At 43.7% G+C, this 24,209-nt stretch overlaps 2 protein-coding genes and 1 non-coding gene across 3 annotated transcripts in view; all 3 read left to right on the top strand.

Moving 5' to 3' along the window:
* The window catches only part of LOC121595774 (neuronal acetylcholine receptor subunit alpha-7-like), a 94,194-nt gene that overhangs the window by 15,334 nt on the left and 54,651 nt on the right, over nucleotides 1-24,209 (top strand). Inside the window, exon 3 of the mRNA XM_041919985.1 lies at nucleotides 4,108-6,772. Coding sequence (XP_041775919.1) covers nucleotides 6,622-6,772 — 151 coding nt within the window. The 5' untranslated portion in view covers nucleotides 4,108-6,621. The remainder of the gene's footprint in view (nucleotides 1-4,107; nucleotides 6,773-24,209) is intronic.
* Nucleotides 7,865-8,954, top strand: LOC121595775. Its single transcript, XM_041919986.1, has one exon. It carries the CDS (start codon nucleotides 7,906-7,908, stop codon nucleotides 8,818-8,820), a length of 915 nt encoding a protein of 304 aa, XP_041775920.1. The 5' UTR covers nucleotides 7,865-7,905; the 3' UTR covers nucleotides 8,821-8,954.
* On the top strand, nucleotides 9,317-9,388 carry Trnap-agg. The gene has a single exon. It is a non-coding gene; the product is annotated as a tRNA-Pro (tRNA).

Raw genomic sequence — 24,209 nt, 5'->3', positions numbered from 1 at the left:
GACCCGCTGTTGATAAACAACACACACGATTTACTAAATAGGAACTATTTGTTTGAAGATATTTTAATATTTACGTATTTATTATGGTATTACAGGGTTTCTCTAATCAACTCAACACCGTAAGCTAACAATTCAATCCCGTAATATATATTTCAACAATAGCAATGGAAACTCGTATGATCTGTCATTGGTTGCTTTGTGTACGTTTGACAAACATTTGACAATGTTGAATTGGGAATTTACAAATTGGAAATGAAGCTTAAAGTGTTGGGTTGGATAGAGAAGCCCTGAATTAGATCGCCGTGATCAGCCTGTACTACTAAAAAGACATTCAAGAAAGGTTAAAAATTGTTTGGATCGATTTTAAGTTAAATAAAAGTACTGTCACTCAGTTCAGCCAGAAAAAAAGAAATCAAAGCCATTAAAATAAAAAATTAAATAGCGGACTGTAACTGTCCTATGGATACAACCCGGATGATGAATACTATTCCACTGATAGGCTGAAATCTAAGCTCGTTGGTTGGAAAAATAAAAGGCTTGATTGATAGATTAGTGCACTTTTTTCATAATGTGGCAATTTGAATAATATTGGGAGAACCTTACGAACATGTTTAAAATTACTTGAAATGGGGTTGAAACTGTATTTCTTAACTTGATTAAAGCACAATTGGGCTATTTTAAGTAAAAAAAAACAGTTGACAAATAAGCGACTGTTTATTATCATTTAGAAGCTATACCTAGCTCCTACCAAGTCTATTCGGCCACTTATGCTACTGAAACCAGTTATGTCCAGAAATAAAGCCCAATCAACAGCTCTTTGCAGAAAATAAACCTTCACTTCAAGAACTGAAGCTCCCGAGAGCCTTATAAAGCATGATTTTAAATCACGATTACCGTCAACACCGTCCGTCGTGCTCCGTTCTGCCGATAGCAACAATTTCATTGACAGGTGAGGCTGACATACCTCCTTGCAGACATTTCTCTACAAAATTGCACAGCTTCCGCTCACTGTTCTGCCGGGCTCGTTTTAAAATCACGTCCACAGCGTACCCTCAAACTTGCACGAAGGGCACTGGAAGGGCAAAGTCTAGTTGCCGAGCATTTTGCCGGTCAGCGGTCCATTTATGGCCAATAATGCTTGCGATTGTTTTCGACCAAACCGACTGACTTTTCATCAGCCAGCCAGCAAAGTTTTGGTGTGGGGAGAAGGACAGAAAGCTTTTTTGTGCCACCGCGTCTATTTATAGGATTTTCGGATCGATGGTAACAGTTGGTATCGAACACGGATTTTGCACCCCCCCCCCCCCCCCTGCCTTACCCGCTCAGCTGTGGTTTTTCCTCATAACCAGCCAATTTCATCGAGTGTCAAAGTTTGCCTTTGTTTTGCCGACCCGTTTTTCGTGCAATGCCACCGGTACGATGTGTCGCTGCTAAAAGTGTTTTGCCGAAATAGTGGTCTTACTTTGAAGACGGCCGCTCGGTGGCAAACGTTCGACACAGTTTTCATGCCTGGCCAAGTGCAGCATACGGTGGCCACACTTGAAGCAAGCTGACACGATACTTGCAACCGAACCGTACGAACATTATCATCATCATCCATTTTTGAACAGTTTTGCTTCCATTTTTGGCCTCACCTATGCAGCCGTTACGCCCGACAGGGAGGGCGATGTAGCAGCAGCGTCTGGCAGCGCTCTTTGACTGCACACAAAAAAAAAAACAACCCAAAAATCTCAAACCCTTCTGTCTGGTGTGGATTCTTTCGAGGGTAAGGCAATGAAAAGATGTCCTTCCATTCTCGGATTGGAGCGGATGCAGGGGGCAAGCGACAGACAGTGGAGTTCCAAAATGGGGCCATTTGCGACCAAAGACCACACATAGTTGTCGAGGCTCGTCGAGAGGCTCGTGCAAGAAGCGACAAAGAAGAGGGCATTCTAGAATCTCTATTGTGTGTGTGTGATTGTATGGCTAGCAACATAAAACTACTTACCAAAACTGCTGTCACTCTGCTGCAGTCGTGCTTGTTCTGAGGAAATCTGTTCTTTCTTTTTTTTTTTGCGTATACCCTGCTGGTAGGAAAAGCAATCGGTACAGGGAAAGTTGTAAACTTCCCAAAACTCCCAATTCCCTGTATCCTTACGCTCATGCCCACCGCTGGTTGAGCAGTATCATAACTGTAGAGAGCGACAAAGGGGAAGCTTCTCCCCTATTACAGTCCTACCCAACAATGTCGGAACACAGCCAACGAAGAATCGTTCCATCAAGCGATGGTAAAAAAAAGGAAAAGTAGGGGGTGCTGGTCGAAGGAAAAATGCCTTTTCGAATGTTGAACAATGGCTGAACGATTTTTCAACATCATGCCCTAGATTTTGCCCTCGAGACAGTGGAAGAAAGAATTCGTTGTTACCTTGCCTACGACTGCTGTAGAGTCCTGCGACGGATAGACAGAGCTTGTCTTGTCAAGCTGCCCTCTCTCGGTGGAGCACTTTGTCCGTGCTGTGTTGTACGTTCGGTCAGGAGCTGGTGGACAGGCTGCCTTTTGCACCGGTGATGCTATTTAATGAAGCCTTCGAGCACGTTCTATAAAGTACAATTTGTAACCGTTTACTATCTGCTGCTGTTTTCTGGAGGAGGACGAAAAATCAATGATACTTGCTTCTTTTTTTTACAATCTTAAATCCAATCCCGATTGTTGCATAAAAGGAAATATATTTCGCATGTTTTGGGTTAAATTTTAGATTAGATTTCAAGACTAGGATATCTATATACTTAAAACTATTAAACTTTGTTGTCAAAGATAGGTTCAGAACTTGCTGAATGCTGTTCTACTTAGGGGATTATTCGTATGCCCCTCTTCATGTTATCACAATAGCTAACCAGAAGGCGGTAGCTTTTATTTGTAGTTCATTAATATTAATTACAAATACACAGGTGATGTTACACTATTTGTTAGCATATGTTAGTTTCCCTTAAGTCTTGTTTAACTCAACTTGATTCATTTTGTTTCAAACGGGTTTTTGTTGTTTTATCACGATTTATTGGGCATTTTCTATGCTTTTTTGGCTCAATTACAGTCTTTTCTCGAGTTGCGCGACACTCGAGTTACGCGAATTTTTATTTTTGACAGTTTATATGTCTAATCAGTACAATTTTCTCCAACAATTGTCAATTGAAACATAAATTGCATCAAAACACTTATTTTAATAAAAAAAATCATTATTAAACAAAAATATTTTGGCTGCAAAACGTGATATTCGACTTACGCGAAAATCCCAGTTACGCGAATGTCTCCGTGACGCATTACTTACCTAACTCGTGGAAAGACTGTATATTGATTTTCATTAGGAGAACGCTAGTAAATCGAGGAACGCTTCAAAATATATGCAAAATGATGAATAAATCGCAAGACAAATAAAGAAAATACTCAAACCAGTCAATACATTGTAGGAAACCAAGTAAGCACTCTTCATTCAGTTAACAAAATCACTCCTTTAGTCATGAAACTAATCCTTCAAATTTCTTCTACCGTCTTACAATGTTGTGCAAACTGTTGCAAAAAAGGCAAGATTAATTACAACTATGTTCGCATGAAGGTTTTATGGCATATAATGCTGAATGAACATTAGCAATCAAATTCCACAAAAAAGATTTTAGACATCTATAGTACGACATAATCCGTAATAATGGCTATATAAATAAAAAAAAAGCTTTAGACGTAAAGTTTTCAAAATCTTTTTGTTAATAAAATAGTAATGCTGCTATCTCTAAATGAAGTGAATGATTACAGCATTAAGCTCAATGACAGGAGTAGGAACAGATTATCCTTCTTCTTTTGGCTCAACAACCGTTGTCGGTCAAGGCGATCAATGGGGACTGGAACAGGTTCTACAACACTTACAATAACTTGAACTATTCTGTAGAGGAATTGACGATCTACAATTTTGCATTGTTTTGTTTATGAGTGTTTTTTTATTCATTTCGCTTTATTGGTATATTTTATTGGTATATTTTACTATACGTATTGTTATAACCCTACCGCACTTTCAGCTATATCCCTAAAAGCCTCATTACCTAACCTATTTAAAACAACCTCTTTTCTTTCCTTTTCAGAAAACGCCGTTCCATTGACAATGTGTGAATACAGTATCGTCGGTCGTACAGTAACGCCATCGAAACGAATATCCTCAGCGCAGCACCGAGCCGACGTTGTCTCCATCAGCACCGAAAGCTCGACCGATCACTCGCTGCGATCGTTCACTCCGGTCCGGTTCCACGGCAAGGCGGACGAGTAGTCTGGACACGCGCACACGCTCGCGAAACGCATTCCGGACCCGCGCAAAGGGGGGAAAAATGAAAACTGCCATCACGAACAGCATTGCCGTCGCCACCGCTGGAAGTGCAAATACACGGTTGCACCGGAAGCGACTATTTGCGAACGTCGTCGCCGTTGTTGTGATTAATCGCACCAAGTTGAAAAGTTGAAAGCGAACGCCGCCCGTACATCAGCAGCCCGTGTGTGTGACACACCGGTGTCGACGAGCAGCGTCGGCAACCAATCTATTATTTCCGGGTGCACTGCCGCAACAACTGCTGCCAAATTGCACCCCGTAAGAGAGCCGGTTGCGCTATCGCTAGAATCTTATCGCATTCATCGATCGACTTCCGTACGGCCAAGGAACACGGATCCATCGGCGTGAAGGGTGAACTGCAGGCCGTAATCGTGCACACAAGTGCGCGTAGTAAGCGAGAATTAACGCATAAAAATAGGATTGTAGAAGCACCACTAGAGCATACTTTACTTCCTGCTTCAAGGCACTATTTTCTAATCGCTCATTCTTGGTGCAGCTTTTCCAATCAACGCTCGATTAAACTTCAAACAGATATTTCCACTAAACGGGATAAGGGGAGATTGAGAGCGAGAGAAACCGCTTAATTTAAATTTGCACTCTTTGTGCCAATCAGAGAAAGCTTTCATCATCATCACCACCACCCTTTGCCAATGCACCACCGTACTTCCTGTCCCACTCCAGCGCAACAGCCCACCGGAAAGCGGGAAATTGTGTGTGAAGCACAAATCGAAAACCAGGAAGCTGCCCAAAACACAAGTGTGTGTGAGCGAGAGAGAGAGAAAGAGAGAAAGAGGCAGAGAGTTTGTGGAACGCAAGCAATAGGCGGCTGCCGATTTCCGGAAACGTTCAAATTAGCTCGCCACTTCTTCTCGACCTATACTTCCATCCGGTTTGACGAGTTCTCTGTGAGAAGCAAAAGTATTAAAAAAAACAAATAGTGGGATTCAAACACGCACATCCCTTTGCTGAACGAAGGGGCGAGAAAGGGAACGAACGACTGCTAATGTCGTTTGATGTTGACGCTCTGCGATATTAGTAGGACACATTCCGCATAGTATAAATATCGGGTTTTTGGAACATTAATAATAGTAGTAATTACCGTAAAACTAACACACTAATACTAGTCTTAAAACGTATCGTAATACTTAACACAACTAATTATAAACAATATTGTTAGCAATAGCGATAAAGATATGGTGCAGATCCTTACGCCGAGCGCGAATCACATCAACTCGAATTAGACACGCGAGACTGCGTGTACTGAAAAACAGCTGCATTTTCGTGTGTCAAACACACGGAGCTAAAGTGGTACACGCACCCAACGAACCTTGCACGAGACGTGTCCCCCGTTTAGAACGAACGCCCATTAAACGACCATCGAACTGAACAGAAAAGCGGAAACCAACCCCGTTACACCGTCATAAAACGACATACGTATCGCGCGTTGCATACATTCTGGCGCTAGTGTTAGTGTTACTAGGGTGTACGAGAAAAAAAACAGCTCGAATGTATCGCATCCGTTTCCCTGGTGATTGTTTTGCCCTCTCGTAACGAGCTAACGGCCGGTTAAAATGTTGATCGCTACTAAAGTGAGCTACAGGACACGCTTTCCCAGCAGCTTCCAGTAGTGTTTGAACCGACCGAGTCAAGCATGTTGTGTGCATTCGAACCGGGATCGTAGATAGTATCCGTAGAATTGGCTGGCAAGTGTGTTGTACAAACGCCGTCGACAACGTGTTACGATCGAAGATGCACACATGCCTCACCGCACTCGAGCAGTTGGTTCGATTGCAGGGCAGCAATAACTGAAGGCATCCCAACCCGCTGGCAACGCGTTTATTGAGCGTTGTGGGGTGCTGCGAGCACGCGGCCATACGCAAACTGTTGCGAGCATAAAGACGAACTGGAAAACCCGCACCGTGCACGGCCGGAAGGAATTAAGGACCAACAAAACTGTGTGCCACACCCCTTTTTGCAAGCCATACACAGGGAAGCAAAGAATTGAGAATTGAAACTGACACAAGACTTAGAGTACGCATTGCCGGAACGCCGGTTTTGTGGTAGCAACATCGGCGAAAGGTGGAACACGCGGCAAGTGTTGCAAAAGATCGCTCGAAAGCGATCAGGACACCAGAAACCCAAACCATAAGGACATATCCGAGTAGCGAGAACGACAACGACGGCGTATCATCCCTGCGAAAACGTGCGGCACCGTGGGAACGGCTGGCAAACGGGCTGCTCGCGGTGGAAGTGACCTAGCGCATCGCACAACCCAATGAAGAAGATACTGATCATCGTGATCAAGATGATCAAAATGATATCGAAAATCATTATGCTGAATCGGTATCATAACTTCCAGTGCTACAAACAGTTGAGGATATACAAGTGGATCATCGTGCTGATGCTGATAGCGAATTCATCAATCTGTAAGTACTAACTGTTGATCCTTAAAATTATATTGAATTACATATATCATTTGCCATAAAGAAGCCTTAAGATTAAATCTTGCTCTGTGCTTTGAATCATACGGTGTCAAAGTAACAGATTCATATGGAATTTGAAATCTCGTCAAATTTGATTGATTGAAGGATACTTTGAGGAACAGTTTGAGGGACAACTGGAACTTTTATTGGAGACTTTAACATTTTTTGGTGTTTTTTGTTGGTGGTTTTCTAAAAACTGAGATAATTAATGACGTCATGATTATTGGAATATTTGTACTGTTCTATGTTCGATCCAGATAATGGGTTTGAGGTTAAAATATGGGATAATGAAAAACAAACATTTATCTGGATATAGCTAACTCTTACAACTATGCAATGTGCATCTAAGAAGTTGACTAGTAAAATTCTTCTTCTTTGATGACACAAACAACTGTTTTAGGTCAAGGCCTGTCTGCACCACTATGGGGTATGCCCCACCGTCTCCTACGTATGAGGATACGGTTCCGATTCGGAACTTGAACCCATAACGGGCATGTTGTCAAGTCGTACGAGTTGATGACTGCACCACGAGCCCGACTCGTTTGTAAAGTTAGTATCACAAAACTCCATAGCAATATTGATACCTAGGTGTCGAAAATGATGGCTTTTTGTGGTAGTAAAGCTCGAGATCGCAAACAATATTGTTCTATGTCATATATTTCATACAATTGCTTTTTTCAACAAGGTAACTGAACGGAGAGTGGATAAAATCAATACAGCTACTTTATTCAAAAAAGACACTTCCATTTATTTCATACTTGTTTCCCGGTATGAAGTTGATTTACCGTCTACGCTAATACAGATATGAGTAATAATTTTCTTCGTCTTAATTTCTTCATCTTCTTTGAACACTAAATGGGGAATTCCCTTTTAATCTGAAAGGAGATTACCCACCTCATCGCAATAATATTGTATGTGTTTCACATAACATGAAACATGTATTCATACGTGCATGTATGTGTTTAACCATAATTCATGCTGTACAGCTGATAAAGGCGCTGCCTATTATCAAGACGAGATGAGTCTAGCGTAAAACTGCATCGATTCAGTCGCTATAAAATCGTCCGTCGTCAATCATGTGCAAAGGAGTTTTATTTTGCGTAGTGTTGTTGGTGCTCGTTGACAGCTATGCTTCGCTCCGAGTAAAGCGACAGTTCTTTGCACCTTCCGATGAGTGCGTAATATCGCACACCGACATCGATGAGTTGGTACAGCTGACGAAGCTGATCGAGGGGCGTAAATCTTCCCGCAAGCGCCCTCCGAATCGGAATCCCAGCAGCCCAACACAATCCACCACGGACGAATGTAGCCGGAAGCTGGGCGAATTTAAGGTCTCCATTCAAGATGTGCTCACTCGCTACAGCTCTATGCAGAAGCCATCCATATCGGCTAACCAGTACGAGCTGCTCAAGGCGCAGCAAGAGTCGGAGTTGACCGATCTGATGCGGCGTGTGGACAATCTGGAGCGCGAAGTTGAGCAACGCTATCGGGCCGAGATCGAACGGCTGCGCAACAGTTTGCAGCAGCTCAAACGACGGCTGAACGACAATCTGCGTCTGCTGGAGCAGGAAAGGGAAGCGGGCCGGAAGGCACAGGAGGCACTGTGTGTGGAGTACATTCAGGGGGGCAACATTGAGGAGGCGGCCCGAGTCTACCGAGCACTAAATGGAACGTACGATATGGCGCGGCTCACTAACGATACGTATGAGATGGATGCGGATGTGGTGGGTTCGTTGGTAGATTTTTTCGTAGCACTTCAAGAGGATGGACAACAATTTGGGACGATTGGTGGATATGAAATGCTGTACAAGCTCCTGGAACGCAACAATCAGCTTAATCGGGAGCGGAGTAGAATCATTTTTCACTCACTGGTGGGGCTGGAACATTTTTACAGCGATCCAGTAGATATTGGTCGCGTTGAAACTATGCGCGTTAAAATGATAAACAAGCTGCAGTCGTTTGTCAAAGGAAAGGTTGCAGGAAGACGGTAAAACAACAATAATATATTACATTTCACTGCAGTGATGTTTTCATTTTATTGTGAATTGCGATCGTAGTTAGTAAAATAATAGTAAAATCAATTCAAATATCAGACATACCGGTGATAATGTTGTTGTTTTTTTTAAACGTTGAATGAAATATGTATTTTTTATAACATTTCTGCGCAATATTCATTTTTAAATTAAATAGCCCGAAATAAGCAAAACATAATGAAAAAATAATAAAATGTGTCCACCATTTCACACATGTTTTGCACACTGTGCACACGCATTCCACAACACACGGGCGCGCTCTTCTCTTGTTTACGCCGCGGCTCCACACACTCTCACGCACCGACGCATTTCGTGCAGTGCTTCGCTCTCTCGAAAAGATGCTGAAGCACACGCGTACATCGAACGGTGCACAACTGGTCGAGCAGTGTTCGGTGACACGAATTGAGTACGAGCCAGTGTTTATAATGAGTACATAGCGCCTCCTCTCTCAACGGGCTCGTTGGTCTAGGGGTATGATTTTCGCTTAGGGTGCGAGAGGTCCCGGGTTCAAATCCCGGACGAGCCCACCGCTTGAAGCGATTGCTCTTTTTTACCCAAAGCTCATTTCGCTTTTTATGAGCTTCTTGTACGCGATTTGGATATTCATTCTAACTTCATTCCTTAATTATGAATAATTATGTCTCACGCTTACCCACAATTTCACCGTGTACTCGCTTACAAAAACACTCTTGATACCGAAACAAATTGAAGAGCTTAGCGTCGGTACCGTGCGCGCGTGTATGTGGCTTTTCCCGATGTCGGTAGCAAAACATTCCTAGCCTCACCGTATGCTTACGTCACCCATCTAAGCTCCGAAAATTTCTACGCATTCTGGTGTTACACGCCCGGTTGAAATCGAATGAGAACCCCGAACTGGCATTGCACACACGCTGTGAGGCAGAGGACATCATGCCATGCCAGGCGGCTTTCCTTTTCCAGTGTGGGCGAGGGAACCGTTGGAACCGCATCCAACGCACCTGAGCTTGGTTGCTGAAGGGAAGGGGCAAAACGCGGAAGGCGACGAGCAGCAGCCACGCGGCGATGGGGATGGGTACAACATTAAACGGATTCGTTATTTATTCATGCCACCCCGTGTACCAGTGTAATAATACTCATGTGGTAAGCCGTCCGGTTTTTTGGTTGGGGGATGCTGAGCTTTTGTGCGCTCGTGCTACCATTTACTCCTCTCCCGGTGTCCGGACACTGGGTGTGGTGTTTATGTGTACGTGTGTGTGTGTGTGCGAGCGTGTGTGTGTGAGTTTGGGGCGCGCATGTCATCGAGGTGCAAAAAATCTGGATCCTGGCCCGGGTGAAGCAGCCCACCAGAGTGTGTGCGTGTGTTCGCTCTCGTGCGGCGGTGCTGTGTGAGACATTCACTGAATATGACGGGCTTAAATTATTAATGCCAGGCCGGGATTGGGTTTTTGGTGGCTGGCGGAAGAGCTCCGAGCAGTGAGGCAGCGTAAGGCAGCGCGCGATAGTTGCTGTTAGTTGGGTGGAGATATTTGGCAACAGTGATCTGATGAGGGCTGCGCAGCACTGAGGTTCCCGAAACCCGGGAGCACTTTCGCGTGAAGGCGCAATAAATATGAGCCACGTACACCCCGGGCAGCCATTACCGGGGAACTAAATGGCGACGAATGCCGGTCTGGCCTGCGGATCTCTGCTGCCACCACCACCCGTCCAAACCGGCAAGAGTCCGTCTGTTTATTTGTGGAAGATTGGCTGCAATTTGCTAAAAATACGCTGCCGGAAATAAGAAGGAACGGTGGATAGGTTGATAAGGATTTGCTGGAACGCTGCCAGCCAGAAACTATGCCAACCCCGAAGCCAGGGCGGCTTTTAATGCCGGCAGGCTTGGAATGTTGCTCTCTTGGCTGTTGCTCATCATTCTGGTAGAAACACCAGCCCACTGGTCCACAGCGGTGTATCGATACAAAACAGTTGTGTGTGTGTGTGAGTTTGCTGGCCATTATGCAACAGGACTCTCTGAGCAAAGGCTACGGAGCGCAACAAGCTGGCACAATATCTTCCTGTTGCGTTGCTTTCGAGCTCCGACCGACCGACCGAGATAAAGTGGGCATCACCGGGATGGATGACTCTTGACGGTTGGTTGGATGGGTTATTTGAGGGTATAATCGATAGACGGGGTCGACACAGCAGCAAAAGGACAGAAGAGGCGGAACATTGAGATGCGCCACACACCCTTCGCCACCTTGGCTGCACTCTCCCCCCTCCCAGAATAGGGGTAAGAAATAAGAGGACGCGTCCTGGAGTGGATTTATGAGGATCCTTCTCCGGTGGCTCCCTCTTTTTTGAAGACAGTGGGCAATTGAGCGCCGATTTCGACGACCCCGGCACTGACCCCTGGGTGGAGGAAACCAATCGAATCTAATCGAGAGCCAATGAGCTATTTATAATGGTTCGAAGAGCTGTCCCCAGAGGGACAGCCGTACCGAGTGCTGGGAGTGATGCTTGCGGTAGTGATTCTTTATCAACCGACAGACGAACAGGTGCAGGAGTGAGGGGCTGAGCGGCGAAGAGCTGTTTCATGGAGTAATAAAACACTCGCATACCGTACCTGACGTGTTCAAGACAGTCCTGGGGACCTTTTACTAAGCTTCTGGTGTGGTTGTGTATGTGTGTGCAAGAGGTTATTGTTCAGGGTTCAAACGTTATGAAGGAGCCTCTTTACCAGAGCATCTCGAGGATAGTCACACAGAACCATTGATTCGAATCCGGGTCTTTTATGCATGTCACAGTGTGAAAGAGTGTGTCCTTTAGATAACCAAGCTGTTGCCTTTTTTAAAGCCTTTTGCGCATTGTCCCGTTCGCTGGAGTGTGGTTTCTTGAATTGTCAAATCGAACGTGTTAGCTTCTAGTGCGTTGATTGTACTCTATACAGTAGTAACTCCATCTTTCCTGTACCGAGACGCAACAGAATCGGCAACAGGTTCACCTTTCAATAGTTTGTCCCCCATTACACTCCGACACTTCCTAATAGTTTCTTTTGAATATCGCTCAGCTGGGCTCGAGCGTGGAATGCGTTGTTCCTTCCGGGAGTTAACTTTCTGAGCATGCCGGTAAAATGGGTGTATGGTTAAACTATTCACCAGCTGTAACACTTGCATTGCCAACGAGGTACATTGTATGGGAGCGAACAAAACAACTTAAAAAAAACCTTGCATTGGGTTTAGCATTGCGGAGTTTTTACTGTAGTTGATATTCCCTTTAGAATTGGACGTTAAATGTACGACGCCTTCTGGCAGGGGCAGTTTAGCGCAATGTGTTTACCAGTGCCTGTTGTTGACTTGTGCTTTTTTGCAATAGTTGTTGAAGCTACTACAAGCAGTATGGGAGATGAATTTTTAAATAGTGCTAGAGATATTATGGTTTTGTAAAGGGAGCGTTTGTTTTCCCTGTCATAAGACTTCAATAAAGCTTCTGGCAGCATTGAAAGCTATATGAAGAATAGAATTGAGCTGTGGAAAAATTATATTTTCAATCTTGTCATTGGTTTTGGTTGAAACGTACATTTATAACCTTTTAAGGATTGTTGGACTCAATGAAGGTTTACTTGGTTTAGCAGTACCACTGTAACAAGACCATAGTTCATCAATGGTCACGATGAGTATGTATGACTCACCAACGGTCCAGATATGCGATTTTAATCAATTTTGGGCTTTTATGAGGTACCGTATTATTTGACAATTGGGTTGTAGTCGAAACTTTATTGTACTAAATTGTAATTTGCCCTGTGGAGAATGCTGATTAAGATCATAATTGAATTTACATTCAAATTGAAATTGAAACAAATACACTTAATGACAATTTTTTTGAATTTATATCCACACTAAATACGTTATTGACGTTCGGATGCATTGGTTGATATTGGTTACTTTTTTGCAGAGAAATTAGGTTATCGTTCATGTAGGCTTCCCTAGCAATCAAATTTGCGTGTGTAAATTTGTCCCATTTGATAATTAAAACTCTTCTCTTCTATGGTAATAAAGTATGATGTGCCTAATTCAGAAGCTGAACGCTACACAAGTGACGTTTGTTCTATTTTTTTTACCATGATCTGCTCGAATGGTGCAGTTTAAAGGATATTTAAGGCGCCACTTTAACGGAAATAGTTCGAAACAACGATTTTTGAGCTGGAAAATGTCAATTGGGTAGTAGCCTTGTATTCCGAAATCTTGTAAGAGCTAAAGCTTTAATTGAATTGATGGCAGGCAAGCTAAGGGCCAGTCTTGTCGTACAGTCGTTAATCCCGAATGAACCGTGCTCCGATGTGCGTATGACGGACTATCCTGCTATGGGTAATCAATAAGTCACTGAAAGTCAAGCCCCTTTGTGGTACAGACAGGTCTTGACTAACAACGGTTGTTGTGCCACAGAAGAAGAAGAAGAATCTAAAGTCAACCAGTGAGTACAGACTGTATTTGTATTACAAGAATCTTAAAATAGTTTCTTATTTAATTCCTTATGTTTATTCTCAGGCTTCCACTTCTTAACGGAAATTTTAAATAAAATCGATATTACGTTTAAATGATCTACCTAATTATACATTTCATCACAATTGATTAAACTATTCCCAACTCGCATCTTCATAGTTTGAAGTGCGTAGAATAAAACAATTTTAAACTGAAAAAATGCTCCACAAATGAGGTACTCAAGCGTTGTTGTAACAATCGCCATATAATTACCATCAATTCTCATGATTTATTGCACATTTCAAATAATATTTGCTCATCCTCTCTTGTCGCAAGAACGATTAAAAGTTCACTTTGTTCATATAATTCCATTCAATTATTTTCACTTTACCCATCATACTATTTTTTTATCCTACTCAGTCAGTTCTTATCTTACTTTAAACAAGCTAACCAAATTATGTGCTAAAACTGCGGCACTACTTGAAGCATTTAAAAAACACAGGACCTCATCTGCCACAGCAATGCTTCGAAACTTCGCCCAACCAACAACCCACCAGCACCGTCCTCCTCCCCACGACCGGGAACCGGATCCGGGGTGGCAAAGAGCAGGGATCTTAATTAGCCGTAAGACCGGTACCTCGGACGCGCTCGCACCCCGCCACAGCCCCCGCCGGGCCGGGACGCACCCGGATATTGTGGCATCCCTTTTTCATTTGCCACTGTTTCGGACGCAGCGCCCGGGGCCGTCCGAGCTCGTCCGAGCTCGTCCACGGGCACCTTGCGGCTAACGAACTGCTTGAAACTAGGTGATGTGTATCTTCCCGCCCGGTGTGCGTTGTTCTCGATGGAAGCGACATCAGGGACGCATCATGCAGGCGCTCACAAACTCGAGCACAGTTCGCATTCCGTTCCCCTGGAGCTGTTTTATCTTTACTTTGGCATATACCACTGCCATATACCTCTGCCTTCCTCTGTGCTCCCGGGTTCGCAGGGTGAGCTGAGCCTTCCTTCCCGTGGGTGACATTTGTTTAGATGGGACTAGGAGTTTTCACCTCACCAGAACGGATGCGAGAGCACTGTGTGTGAGTGTGTGTGTTTGAGTGTGCTTTCGTTCATTAGATGGCAAACGCCTCGAGCAGAAGCTGAAACCTACATACGGCGAACGCGCCTCGCACGTTGGAGCGTGTTTTATGAAGCATGGGATTTATAATACAGCGCAAGTCTATTATACACGTTTAAAATGCGTCGCATGTCGCCGGCAAGCAGCTGGCGTGACACTTCTTGCCCCAGCATTCGCCGCGTGTTTGTCGCCGTTTTGCCACTGTAAACCAAACGCGCGTTAAACTTAACAGCTTCAGCATTCAGTTTTGTCGTCCATTAGTGGTGCTGCGGGCACGGTGGCATCAGCCCCGCCGAATTGAACGCGCGGGGGGAGGGAAAACGAACCGTAAGATTTATGCCAAACCGAAGCCAATATGGGCGGAAGCAGCAAATTTATGGAACAATTACCACACCAAGTGCCACATTTATCTGATCCACCGGAGCAAATATGGCAGCCTCTGCCCGGCCACTTGCCTGGCGGGTGTGGCTGCACTCACCTGCGCTTTCCCGCTGCGCCCAAAGCTGTAAACTGTGCTTGTGTACGTGTATGTGTGTGTGTGTGTGTGTGTGTGTGTGTGTGTGTGTGTGTGTGTGTGTGTGTGTGTGTGTGTGTGTGTGTGTGTGTGTGTGTGTGTGTGTGTGTGTGTGTGTGTGTGTGTGTGTGTGTGTGTGTGTGTGTGTGTGTGTGTGTGTGTGTGTTTTTGCGTAGCACCAAACAGTGGCGCACGTTTTCCGCTGGGGCACTATCGGGGCGCGTGTGTTCCGGCACCCGTTTGCCCATTGTGTCCGTGGCGCACTAAGTGTACTCATTAAAATAATTAAAACATAAACAAACCGAGCACCTTTCCCCTGCCTGTGGGTAGTGCGGCAGTGGTGAAGAGTGCGGTGGCCAGTAGGCGAGGGGGGGGGGATGCACCGAGTGGAACACTTTTTGGTTTGCCAACCAATTTGCGCTGGCCGCAAGCGTTTTAGTTTTGCAGCCACTGCGGGCTGGTTGCGTTTTTTCAGTGCAATTTCACTTACTAGATTTTGTGGACAGGGGGTTTATTTACGAGAGGGGTATACGGGTGTGGAGGCGATGAAACTGTTGATAATAAAAAAAAACTCTTATCAATTTCATTTTTTTACTGCGGACATTTTTTTTTGTACTTTAATTTAATTTATCGTTTTTATTAATATTCACACACACAAAAATAAGGAACTTAATATTGAATTTAAAACATTAAAAAAATAGATCAATTCTAAAAGCTCTAAAAATTGTGAAGCGGGCAGTATTACTGTGATCAGGAAAAGCTTCATTAAAAATAAAGAAATACATTGAGAAACATTGTATTCATAACATATTCTAAATAACATGCATTTTAACAACTTATTCATGGATTGCATGCATAGCTGAGGGTTTAGAATTCATTAACCCTGCGTTTACATTTTAATGACTGGTAATCTAACATTAAGCACCGTGTGTGATACGGAGCATCGTGTATTTTTTTAAGCAATCGAATATATTTTCTTTTAACTGAGTCAAGCTTATTAGCCCAGATAGTGCAAAAGGAACACCAAATAATAGTACAATACTCAAGTACAAACATGCCAGACGATAACGAAAGCAACTTGAGTCAAGAAAGGTCAGTTGTATTAGCTGGGTGACGGACATCTAAGGCTGCGCTCTGGCACCAATCGAACGCGATATCCGACTCGAACAAACCCATATAATCATATGGAGGTGCACTGTCAGACACAAACAAACAAACAAGACAAACCTCGAGTTGAACATGTCAGTCGATTCTGTCTGTGATGTTCGATACTCACCTGTGCTGTAAGTACCTTGGCTGTCAAACGCTTCAAAGCTACAGTACATAGAATTCAATTCGGGACATTTTCAAGTTTGTTTACGTAGTTTGTCTCTGTTTTCTTCTTAAAATTGCGTGCAAAATAGTTGAAATAGCTATCAATAATATTTGCAATGCTTCACTATCAATTATTACATCAAAAATACACGTTGGAAACGTATAAACGTATAGAATGCATGTGTATGCACTGTATGTGCTTTGGCATAGACGTTTGTTTACATTTTTATATATCAAATTTGAATGATTTTATGTTATTATTGATGTGAATAACTAGTCAATAACTATCAACTAATTATTTGTTGATCCTTCCCCCTGCAGATGAATATTCATTTAACACTCTGGGCACTGTGTGGCTCGGTTTGTAATCACAGCTTTGTTCACTCTCCTTCGCTGTGATTGGTCTCTCAGCAACTCTCAGCAGAGCGTAGTGCAGCGGGAAGAAAGAGAGAGCACATATTGCAGAAGCGGCATCGTACGTGAGGATCGGAAAGAGAGTGAACGATCGTAAGCCAATGAAACGCTCTCAGCGCTCTCTTGTCTTGTACTGTGTTCTCCGCAGAAAGCTAATGCAAAATGCTAGCGCAAAGAGTGTCAAACTATGAAAATGCTTCATTTACGAGATGAAAAGATAGGCGTATTGCAGTGCATCATGACAGGTCTATAAGACATCGAACAGCTGACAGAGCACCTATCGAACAGAGTCGTGTATGTTCGTCTCGTTCGCTTGGTCCTAGAGCGCCGCCTAACTGGCTGTCTAAAGTGACTTATAATTCACGATATACATGCAAACGCCTTAGTATGGCACCTATTAGCTTGTAGACGAAATTCTAAATCTGAATCAACTAATCTATGGGATGAAACACGGTTGATACAGTCAGCCATTTTGATTTATAAACCAACCAATTCCTCGAGATGATCTTTTCATGATCAGCTCTAAAATATTTGACTATTCCTTTGTGATCCATTCCATGGTCAGCATTTCATATACACTCTCTTTTTTCTAAACATCTTCTAGCAAATGTCTCCCTTAGAAGGCCATTGGACGCAAAGCGCACCAAAATCCTTGCGACAAATTATTGTCACTTTCCCCATGATCTCTGTTTGAAGCTCCTGCTAAAGCCTGAAACTTTTCTGTCAACAATCGCAGGCGTGCTATTATTTTTAACCCAAAAGCGGACGGTGGCGTACTGAGGGGGTTGCTATCGCTAGGTGGTAGAGAAAGCTAAGAGTCTTCTCTTTTTAACAAACTAGAAACAAATCACCAAGGACGAAAGTTTGCTGCATTCAAAGCCACAAACACGGGCGCACACATAACACACACAGAGAAACAGCAACAACAGCTTACACAATCCTATCAAACTAATGAAAGCTTTGCCGTCCGTGATAAAAAGTGGGACACGTGGGAAGAAAGGCAAACCGTACATACTAAAACGCAACAAAACGAATCATAAAAGTATGCGCACCAGCAGTAGCATCATCGGGGGCAGTAGCAGTTGGAAAATCTTTACGATATGTGTGAGCGCGATATGTTGGAATTTGTGTGCCCGTTTCGCAACTGCCGCCCCCGCGCACGATTCATCCAATGGTTGGGCGTCCTTCGGTGCAAGCTTTTCTTTGAGCTACATTTTTCCCATCCCTGAACAATGCTCTATCTCTCTCTCTCTCTCTCTCTCTCTCTCTCTCTCTCTCTCTCTCTCTCTCTCTCTCTCTCTCTCTCTCTCTCTCTCTCTCTCTCTGTCTCTCTCGTGAGCGCGTTCCGCTGGGAGGCTCTGAGCGAAAGGTGCATCATGCAGGGCCGTTGCGGGGTAGGTGGGTTAGAAATTCAGCATGGCACACTTCTCTGGCTGGAGGATGGCAGTGAAAGCTGCGTCCCACAAGCTGCAATAAACCGTGTATTGTGGGAAAAGCGGAGCAAACAAAAAAACAAACAGGTGGAAAAAGGCAACGCAAAAGAGAAGGATAGTGAATTTCTTTGTCTTCCGGCCACAGCTGGTTTGCCGGGTTGCCAGTGGGGCAGGTGCACTGGCGGTAGCATCCGTTTTGCATGTGAACAGCAGTGGGTGGGGGACGAGAAAAAGTAAAGCAACTTGAGCCATGCACTTAGCCAGTGTGCATATGGAACGTTTGCTTCTATCCACTCCAAGCCTTTCTCTTGCTTAGCGCTCCAACACCTTGGTAATGCTCATAAATTGGCACAAATTTAATCAACGCGATAGCAACGGTGGGTAGCACCCAGCCAGAGTGGTGTTGGGCTAGAATTAAGAGATTGCTAGATACGTCTCCCCGTTTGGCCTGCTGTAGCAGGGGACAGTTGCTTTTGTTCCCAAGTGTGTGCACGTTCCTGGAATCCCCCCATTATTTGCTTGATGTCATGTCATTCTCGTTTGAAATTGTCTGAAGTCACCGGGTAGGATCTCAATTGAAAGCGAAAAGATTCCCCACCCCCCCCCCCCTCACACACACACACACACACACTCACTCATTGGTCAGAGTGCGATTTCATCATCGACATAAAATCGTCCCTTTGCTGGTGAGTTTGTTGTCCTCGGCCTCGGTCTTTCATTCAATTAATTGCATTACACGCTCTATTTATTCATTTGCTACATCATAATTAATACGCCTCGGTGCGTAGGTTTGTGTGGTGATTGCGTATTAGAAAGGGAGATAGAGCAGCAAGAAAGGCCACTAGCCAGTAGGCAGTAGAATGAGTAACGACGACAGCGAACTTCATTCACTTTCCATCCCGTGCATGACATAATCGACGGGAACTCACTCGATCCTTCCATTCATCGAGCAGTGGCCGAACTAATCGCGTAAAAATGATAATCGATCCACTTTGGAGCCAGCAGGAGGACGGATGGGGAATTGTGTGTGCCCAGTGGGAACGATCTTCGGCAAAGCAGAAGTCCCTCCCCGACGGGAGAGTACACTATAATTAAAGAGCTATTATTGAACTAATCTCGAAAGGGCGTCATTACTTTTTTGGTTTAATTCGAATTAAATTACTCTATTTTTTATTGTTAAAAATGGATTCACTCGACTTAAGTTTACATTGAAATAAGCAGTAAAAGGTCTCAAAAGCTCGGAAGAACTTTTTCTCGGTCTTCTTACAAAAGGTTTCGTTTTCTAAAGGTCGTTTTAGACCTTGCGTAAAAATGAACGTGAAATTTTGCTTTTTTTTTATTGTGCTATATATAATTCACCAAAAGAAATAATATGCAATTTCCCAACTATTCCGTCTATAAAACATATTGAAATAATGAATTAATTACATTTCCTTAAGATTCCCCGCTTACCCTTAGTTTTTTACCGTGAACAAAGCGGGGAATCACTAGGAAATACATCTAATTTATTAATTAAACATAGTTTATAGTTCAAACAGTCGGGGAATTGAATATCCTTTCTTTTGGTGTGCGATAAGCCATATTCTGATAACAAATTATTGAAATATAGCACAAAAACCCAAAATTTCACGATCAAATTCACTGGGGCTGTAACAACATAAAACACTACAAAGAGTTTTTTAATTCAGTGTAGCTCATGATTCTATGTAATAATTATTGCAAAATTAATTTTATTGTTAAAAAAAAACAATAAACATAGCACAAAATATTGATTAAATAGTGGTGCTTCCGAAAACAAAATTTAATGATATATGAGCTAATCTGAAAGAGCACGCCACAAATTGGTGCTAAGTCAAAAATTTTAGGTCTTCAATCAGGCTAAAAAAATATGGCTCAAACTATAAACAAATTGGCAAAAACTCTTCATTAAAAACTGCGTGAACTCTTAAAATCCCCCAAAAGCTGGAAATAAGCCTACTACAGGAAAAGATGATTAATAGAGAAAGCATTGCTTATTTAGAATACAGTGGGGAAAGTAATGTGAATGTAACATTTTATCCATAAAGCTCGACCTATGAGCTGGAACAATCCCAAAAAGTCAGCTCAAACTCCATACCTCGATTTGCAGCTGCTTAACGAAAAATCGTTCCGATGTCGTACTCTGTAGGTGAATAAGAGATGAAACGGTACTTGGTGGAACCATACAGCTTTTTAACAAACATTCGGTAGTCTTTGGAGCTTTGCGGCTGATTAGCTTTATGGGTAAGGTTGACGATGGAACTTTAAGGCTTGTTAACAACGTGTATCAAACTTGGAGGAACTTTCTACCTTTTAAATGCATAATATCGGTACAAGCTGGCTCTTGCCAAAGTGTCAAAGACTTTTGTTAATTGAAGAAGGAAGATTGAGTGAAGTGATTATGGTTTTTTTTTGGTAAAATATGTGAGTTTTAAAATATACATCCACCTAATTAAATTAAATGAATCGTGTTAATACAATTGTTTATTGTATTGATGACGCCTTGCTTGAAAATAAAGCACAAAGACAAATAATCCCTCGCACCGTGTTATAAGGAAGTTGTTTAAGCGCTATTAAAAAGAACCACTTGTAACTTTAATGCTGTTTCACTACTGCAAAAGGCGACTTGAAGCAGCGATTTTTAGCGTGCCAAAATTGGCTGCATAAGCAAATTTGGCTATTTGAGATGTTATGTTAATAATGATGATTTGATTTGTTGAGTAAGTTGTTCCACGCAAGGATATTCGAGAGGATTAAGTTTTATTTAATTTCAAGTAAGAACGGCCATGTTGAAGTCACCACTTGAGAGCCTTAGTTTTACATACAATATGTAAACAATCCTTAGAATGAATGTACTGAAAGACTCCCTGTTTCCACAAATTGTGTTTTGAACCGCCCATCGAAAGACACGCCAGATTCCAAACAGATCCTTCAAAAGGGCTCGAGCAATTACGTTCCGCCTATTTGCAAGCAAGCATAGTTTACGTTGGAAATTAAATAACTCGGAAATAGTTGTACATCCTCTCGATATCTCGACTGGAACGGGAAACCAGGCTACACCAATGTGCGGGCCCCAGGCTACAATATCGGCACCGGAAGCACTCGCCCGGCTCGCCCTCAGCAGCTGTTGATTTATTGTATCTTATATGATTAATGCTGCCCGTTTTCAGCGAGCAACTTCCGCCACACCGCCTAACCCCACGTACAGCATCGGCTCAACACTGATTGAAGTCTGCAATCGGCAGCAGCAGCAGCAGCAACATCAAGCAAAACCGATAAATGTGAAACATTCAATTAGATTTCATGCCGATTTATTTTGCCCTCACCGCAAATGAGGCAACCGTTTACCTTCACACACACACACACACTCATACATGCACACACGTGTGTATAGACACGTGAGTTGCTTTTCCCGGGAAACCGATAGACGCTTCTTATGCTTTACCGCCAGGGAAGGGATCGGCTGGTTTTTGCGGAAAGATGCCTACGCACAAAGGCTTCCGAAAAAGGTCGATTTACGGTCGAGTGGAGTGGGTTGAGGTATAAGCGAAGGGTGATATATTCCTGGGAGCTGGGTGGACGAACACTCCCAGTCCAGTTTCCAGCTCGCTTCATCGATCGGGTATTGCATAACGTACCCGGGGGAAGGTTTTTGCTACAACAACAACAGCCAACACACGAGCAGTACAGCTCGTCGGAACGATACATCCGACCGGGTTTTGGTAGATTGCCCTCACCGAGGGTGTCCTCCGGGAGGATGTGTGCCTGTGTGTGCGTGTGTGTGTGTGCTAAAGCTTGTGGGCGTTTGTGTGCACTTTAGAGTTGTATTAAAATGAATGACTGTCATCAATCATTTGGCGATGCTTGGCAGCGCATTCAACCGTGACCGGAATGCTTATGGTGGTGACGTGACGCGAGCTTTTTTTTTTTGTTGGTCGGTCTCTCGCCACGCTGCTTGGCCCGTGCTGCCGAGATTCCATAAAACTAAGCTCCCACAGTGTCGTCAGTCGGTCGACACTATCTGTGGAGTTGATCCCTTCCTCTCGTTGATTTTCAGATCGGCAAAGGGGATGGGAAAGCGAGATGAGATAGGACGAAGTGTTTATGAATAGTGTGGTAGCAATTGATGACGCGAATATTTTCCCAACCGCGTGACGCAATGCGTGCATCGCACGTACTCTTTCAGTGTGTACCAAACATGTGATAAGAAAAGAAAAAAACCTTTCTTGGATAAAAAAAAGAGACAACACAGTGTCAACTGGGCGCACATGGGCACCGGAATTCAGTCATTAATCCTCCGGCGAAGGACTTCCGGTTTGAAATCCGGTTCTAGAGCCGCCCTTCGGGGCATCACATCGTGCGTAGAATGTTCGTCCCGTATCAACCAGAAGGCATGCAAGAGGTTTAGATTAGGAGGATTAGATTAGGTGTTACGCGTCTTTAAGGATAAGGGACCAATGGCTGGACCCGCATTCGTACCGCTTCGATCGAACTGATCCCTACTCGTTGGGGATGTTTTCGCCCTTTTTTGTCCCCCGTTTTGCTGTGCCGCCTGTGTCGCCTGTCGTGTGAACGTTAAGGAGCCTTGGGAGAAATATTCAATTCAGGTCGCTTACACGAACCCGACAGCTTTTAAAGCTTCTTGTTGTAACGCGGTCCTCCTCGCAATGGGTGGGTCATGGCACCACTCCGTTTTATCGATTGGAACTTGCGCATGCAGAGCAGTGGTGGGATGAAGTTTTTTGTTGCTCCCCTTTTTTTTTGTTCACTGGTCCCAATGGTCTGGTTAAACTTTGTCTTTCCGCTAGTGAGTTGGAAAGCAGGGGTTTTTGTTTCATTTCTTCCGCTTTGCTCCCTATTGTATGTATGGCGCTGTAACATTGTCGTCCATGTATGGCCCCTCGGTTACAGCTCTGCCCCTCCACGGTAAGTTCACGTCCACCGGCACCCTGCTGGAAACTGTACAGGTATAAACAGGATTCCCCGTTGGGTTTTAAGGGATTGCTGTTTCGGAAAGCCGTTGCGCCAACCTGGGTAAAGTTATCGGGAATGCAAACGATGGTACCGGCGGAATTGGGAAGAGCATGTGCCGATGTGCTAGAGGGAGGCCTCGGCAAAGGGAAGGGAGCAAACTTTGCCAATCAGTACCAGGCCACCGGGCGGTATGGTTATCATTGAAAATTACCTTAAGGCAGAGCTGGTTTGTAGCTTAACGGTGCAGCAAAGGGGGCAGCAGAAGATGATGTTGCTGCTGAGCTGTCTTTATTTGTTATCATTTTTATCCACTTTTATTGAACCAATACAGTAGTGATGTTGTTAATTTGAAGGAGATAACAGTCCATTTGTTTTGTGTTTAATTCTTAATTGGAATTTTGAGCTGTTTTAGACGGAAGCATCTAAGCGATCCTTATTAATGCAGGGAAAAAATAGTATTAATGTACCTTTTAAAGATTACCCAGCAATAATTAAGCACACTATGCACGTACTGTAATTGTATTGCTATTATTTAAAAACGATTTAACGTGTCTCTTTTCAGCATAATAGGGTATCATGAGAGAATTGTAACACGAAATGTCTCTTAACTACACAAAGTAATAACTTCCCCCAAACCCTTTAGCTGTTTGTGTGTGCCGGTTTAGTGGCAAAACCCAGGCAAAAGAACGCAAGAAGAGGAATTACTGTTGAGAACAATTTTTAGCCGCTTTCTGACAGGGATCCCCCTACGACTCAACCCTTCCTGCACTGGGCCGCAACGCATCGCAAGGGTGAAAGTTAAAATGGAGTTGGACGGAGTTTATGTTTGCAGAAAGAAACAGACGGCACATAAAAAAAAATCACAAACTTGCACACACACACAGACACACGTACCTCGGGTTTGCTGAGAGCCGATGAAAGTGGCACAGAGCAGTCACACACACACACACACACACAACAAGATGAGTCTGCAAGCTTCCAGAAGCTTGATACGACACCGGTTGGAAGGGATGGAAGGCTCCGGTACTGGTACTGGTACTGCTTGTTGAGCCGTGATTCCCGAGCCCCGAGACGAGTTGTATTTAATAATGCACATGTTCAGCTACCGTACTTACCTGAAGCGG

This window comes from Anopheles merus, chromosome 3R, assembly GCF_017562075.2.
Source record: "Anopheles merus strain MAF chromosome 3R, AmerM5.1, whole genome shotgun sequence".
Classification (NCBI taxonomy): domain Eukaryota; kingdom Metazoa; phylum Arthropoda; class Insecta; order Diptera; family Culicidae; genus Anopheles; species Anopheles merus.
This window is presented reverse-complemented; position numbering and strand designations above follow the sequence as displayed.

Bases quoted from the DNA above. Each gene is read 5' to 3' on its own strand.
- LOC121595775 (XM_041919986.1), top strand. From the start codon at position 7,906: ATGTGCAAAGGAGTTTTATTTTGCGTAGTGTTGTTGGTGCTCGTTGAC.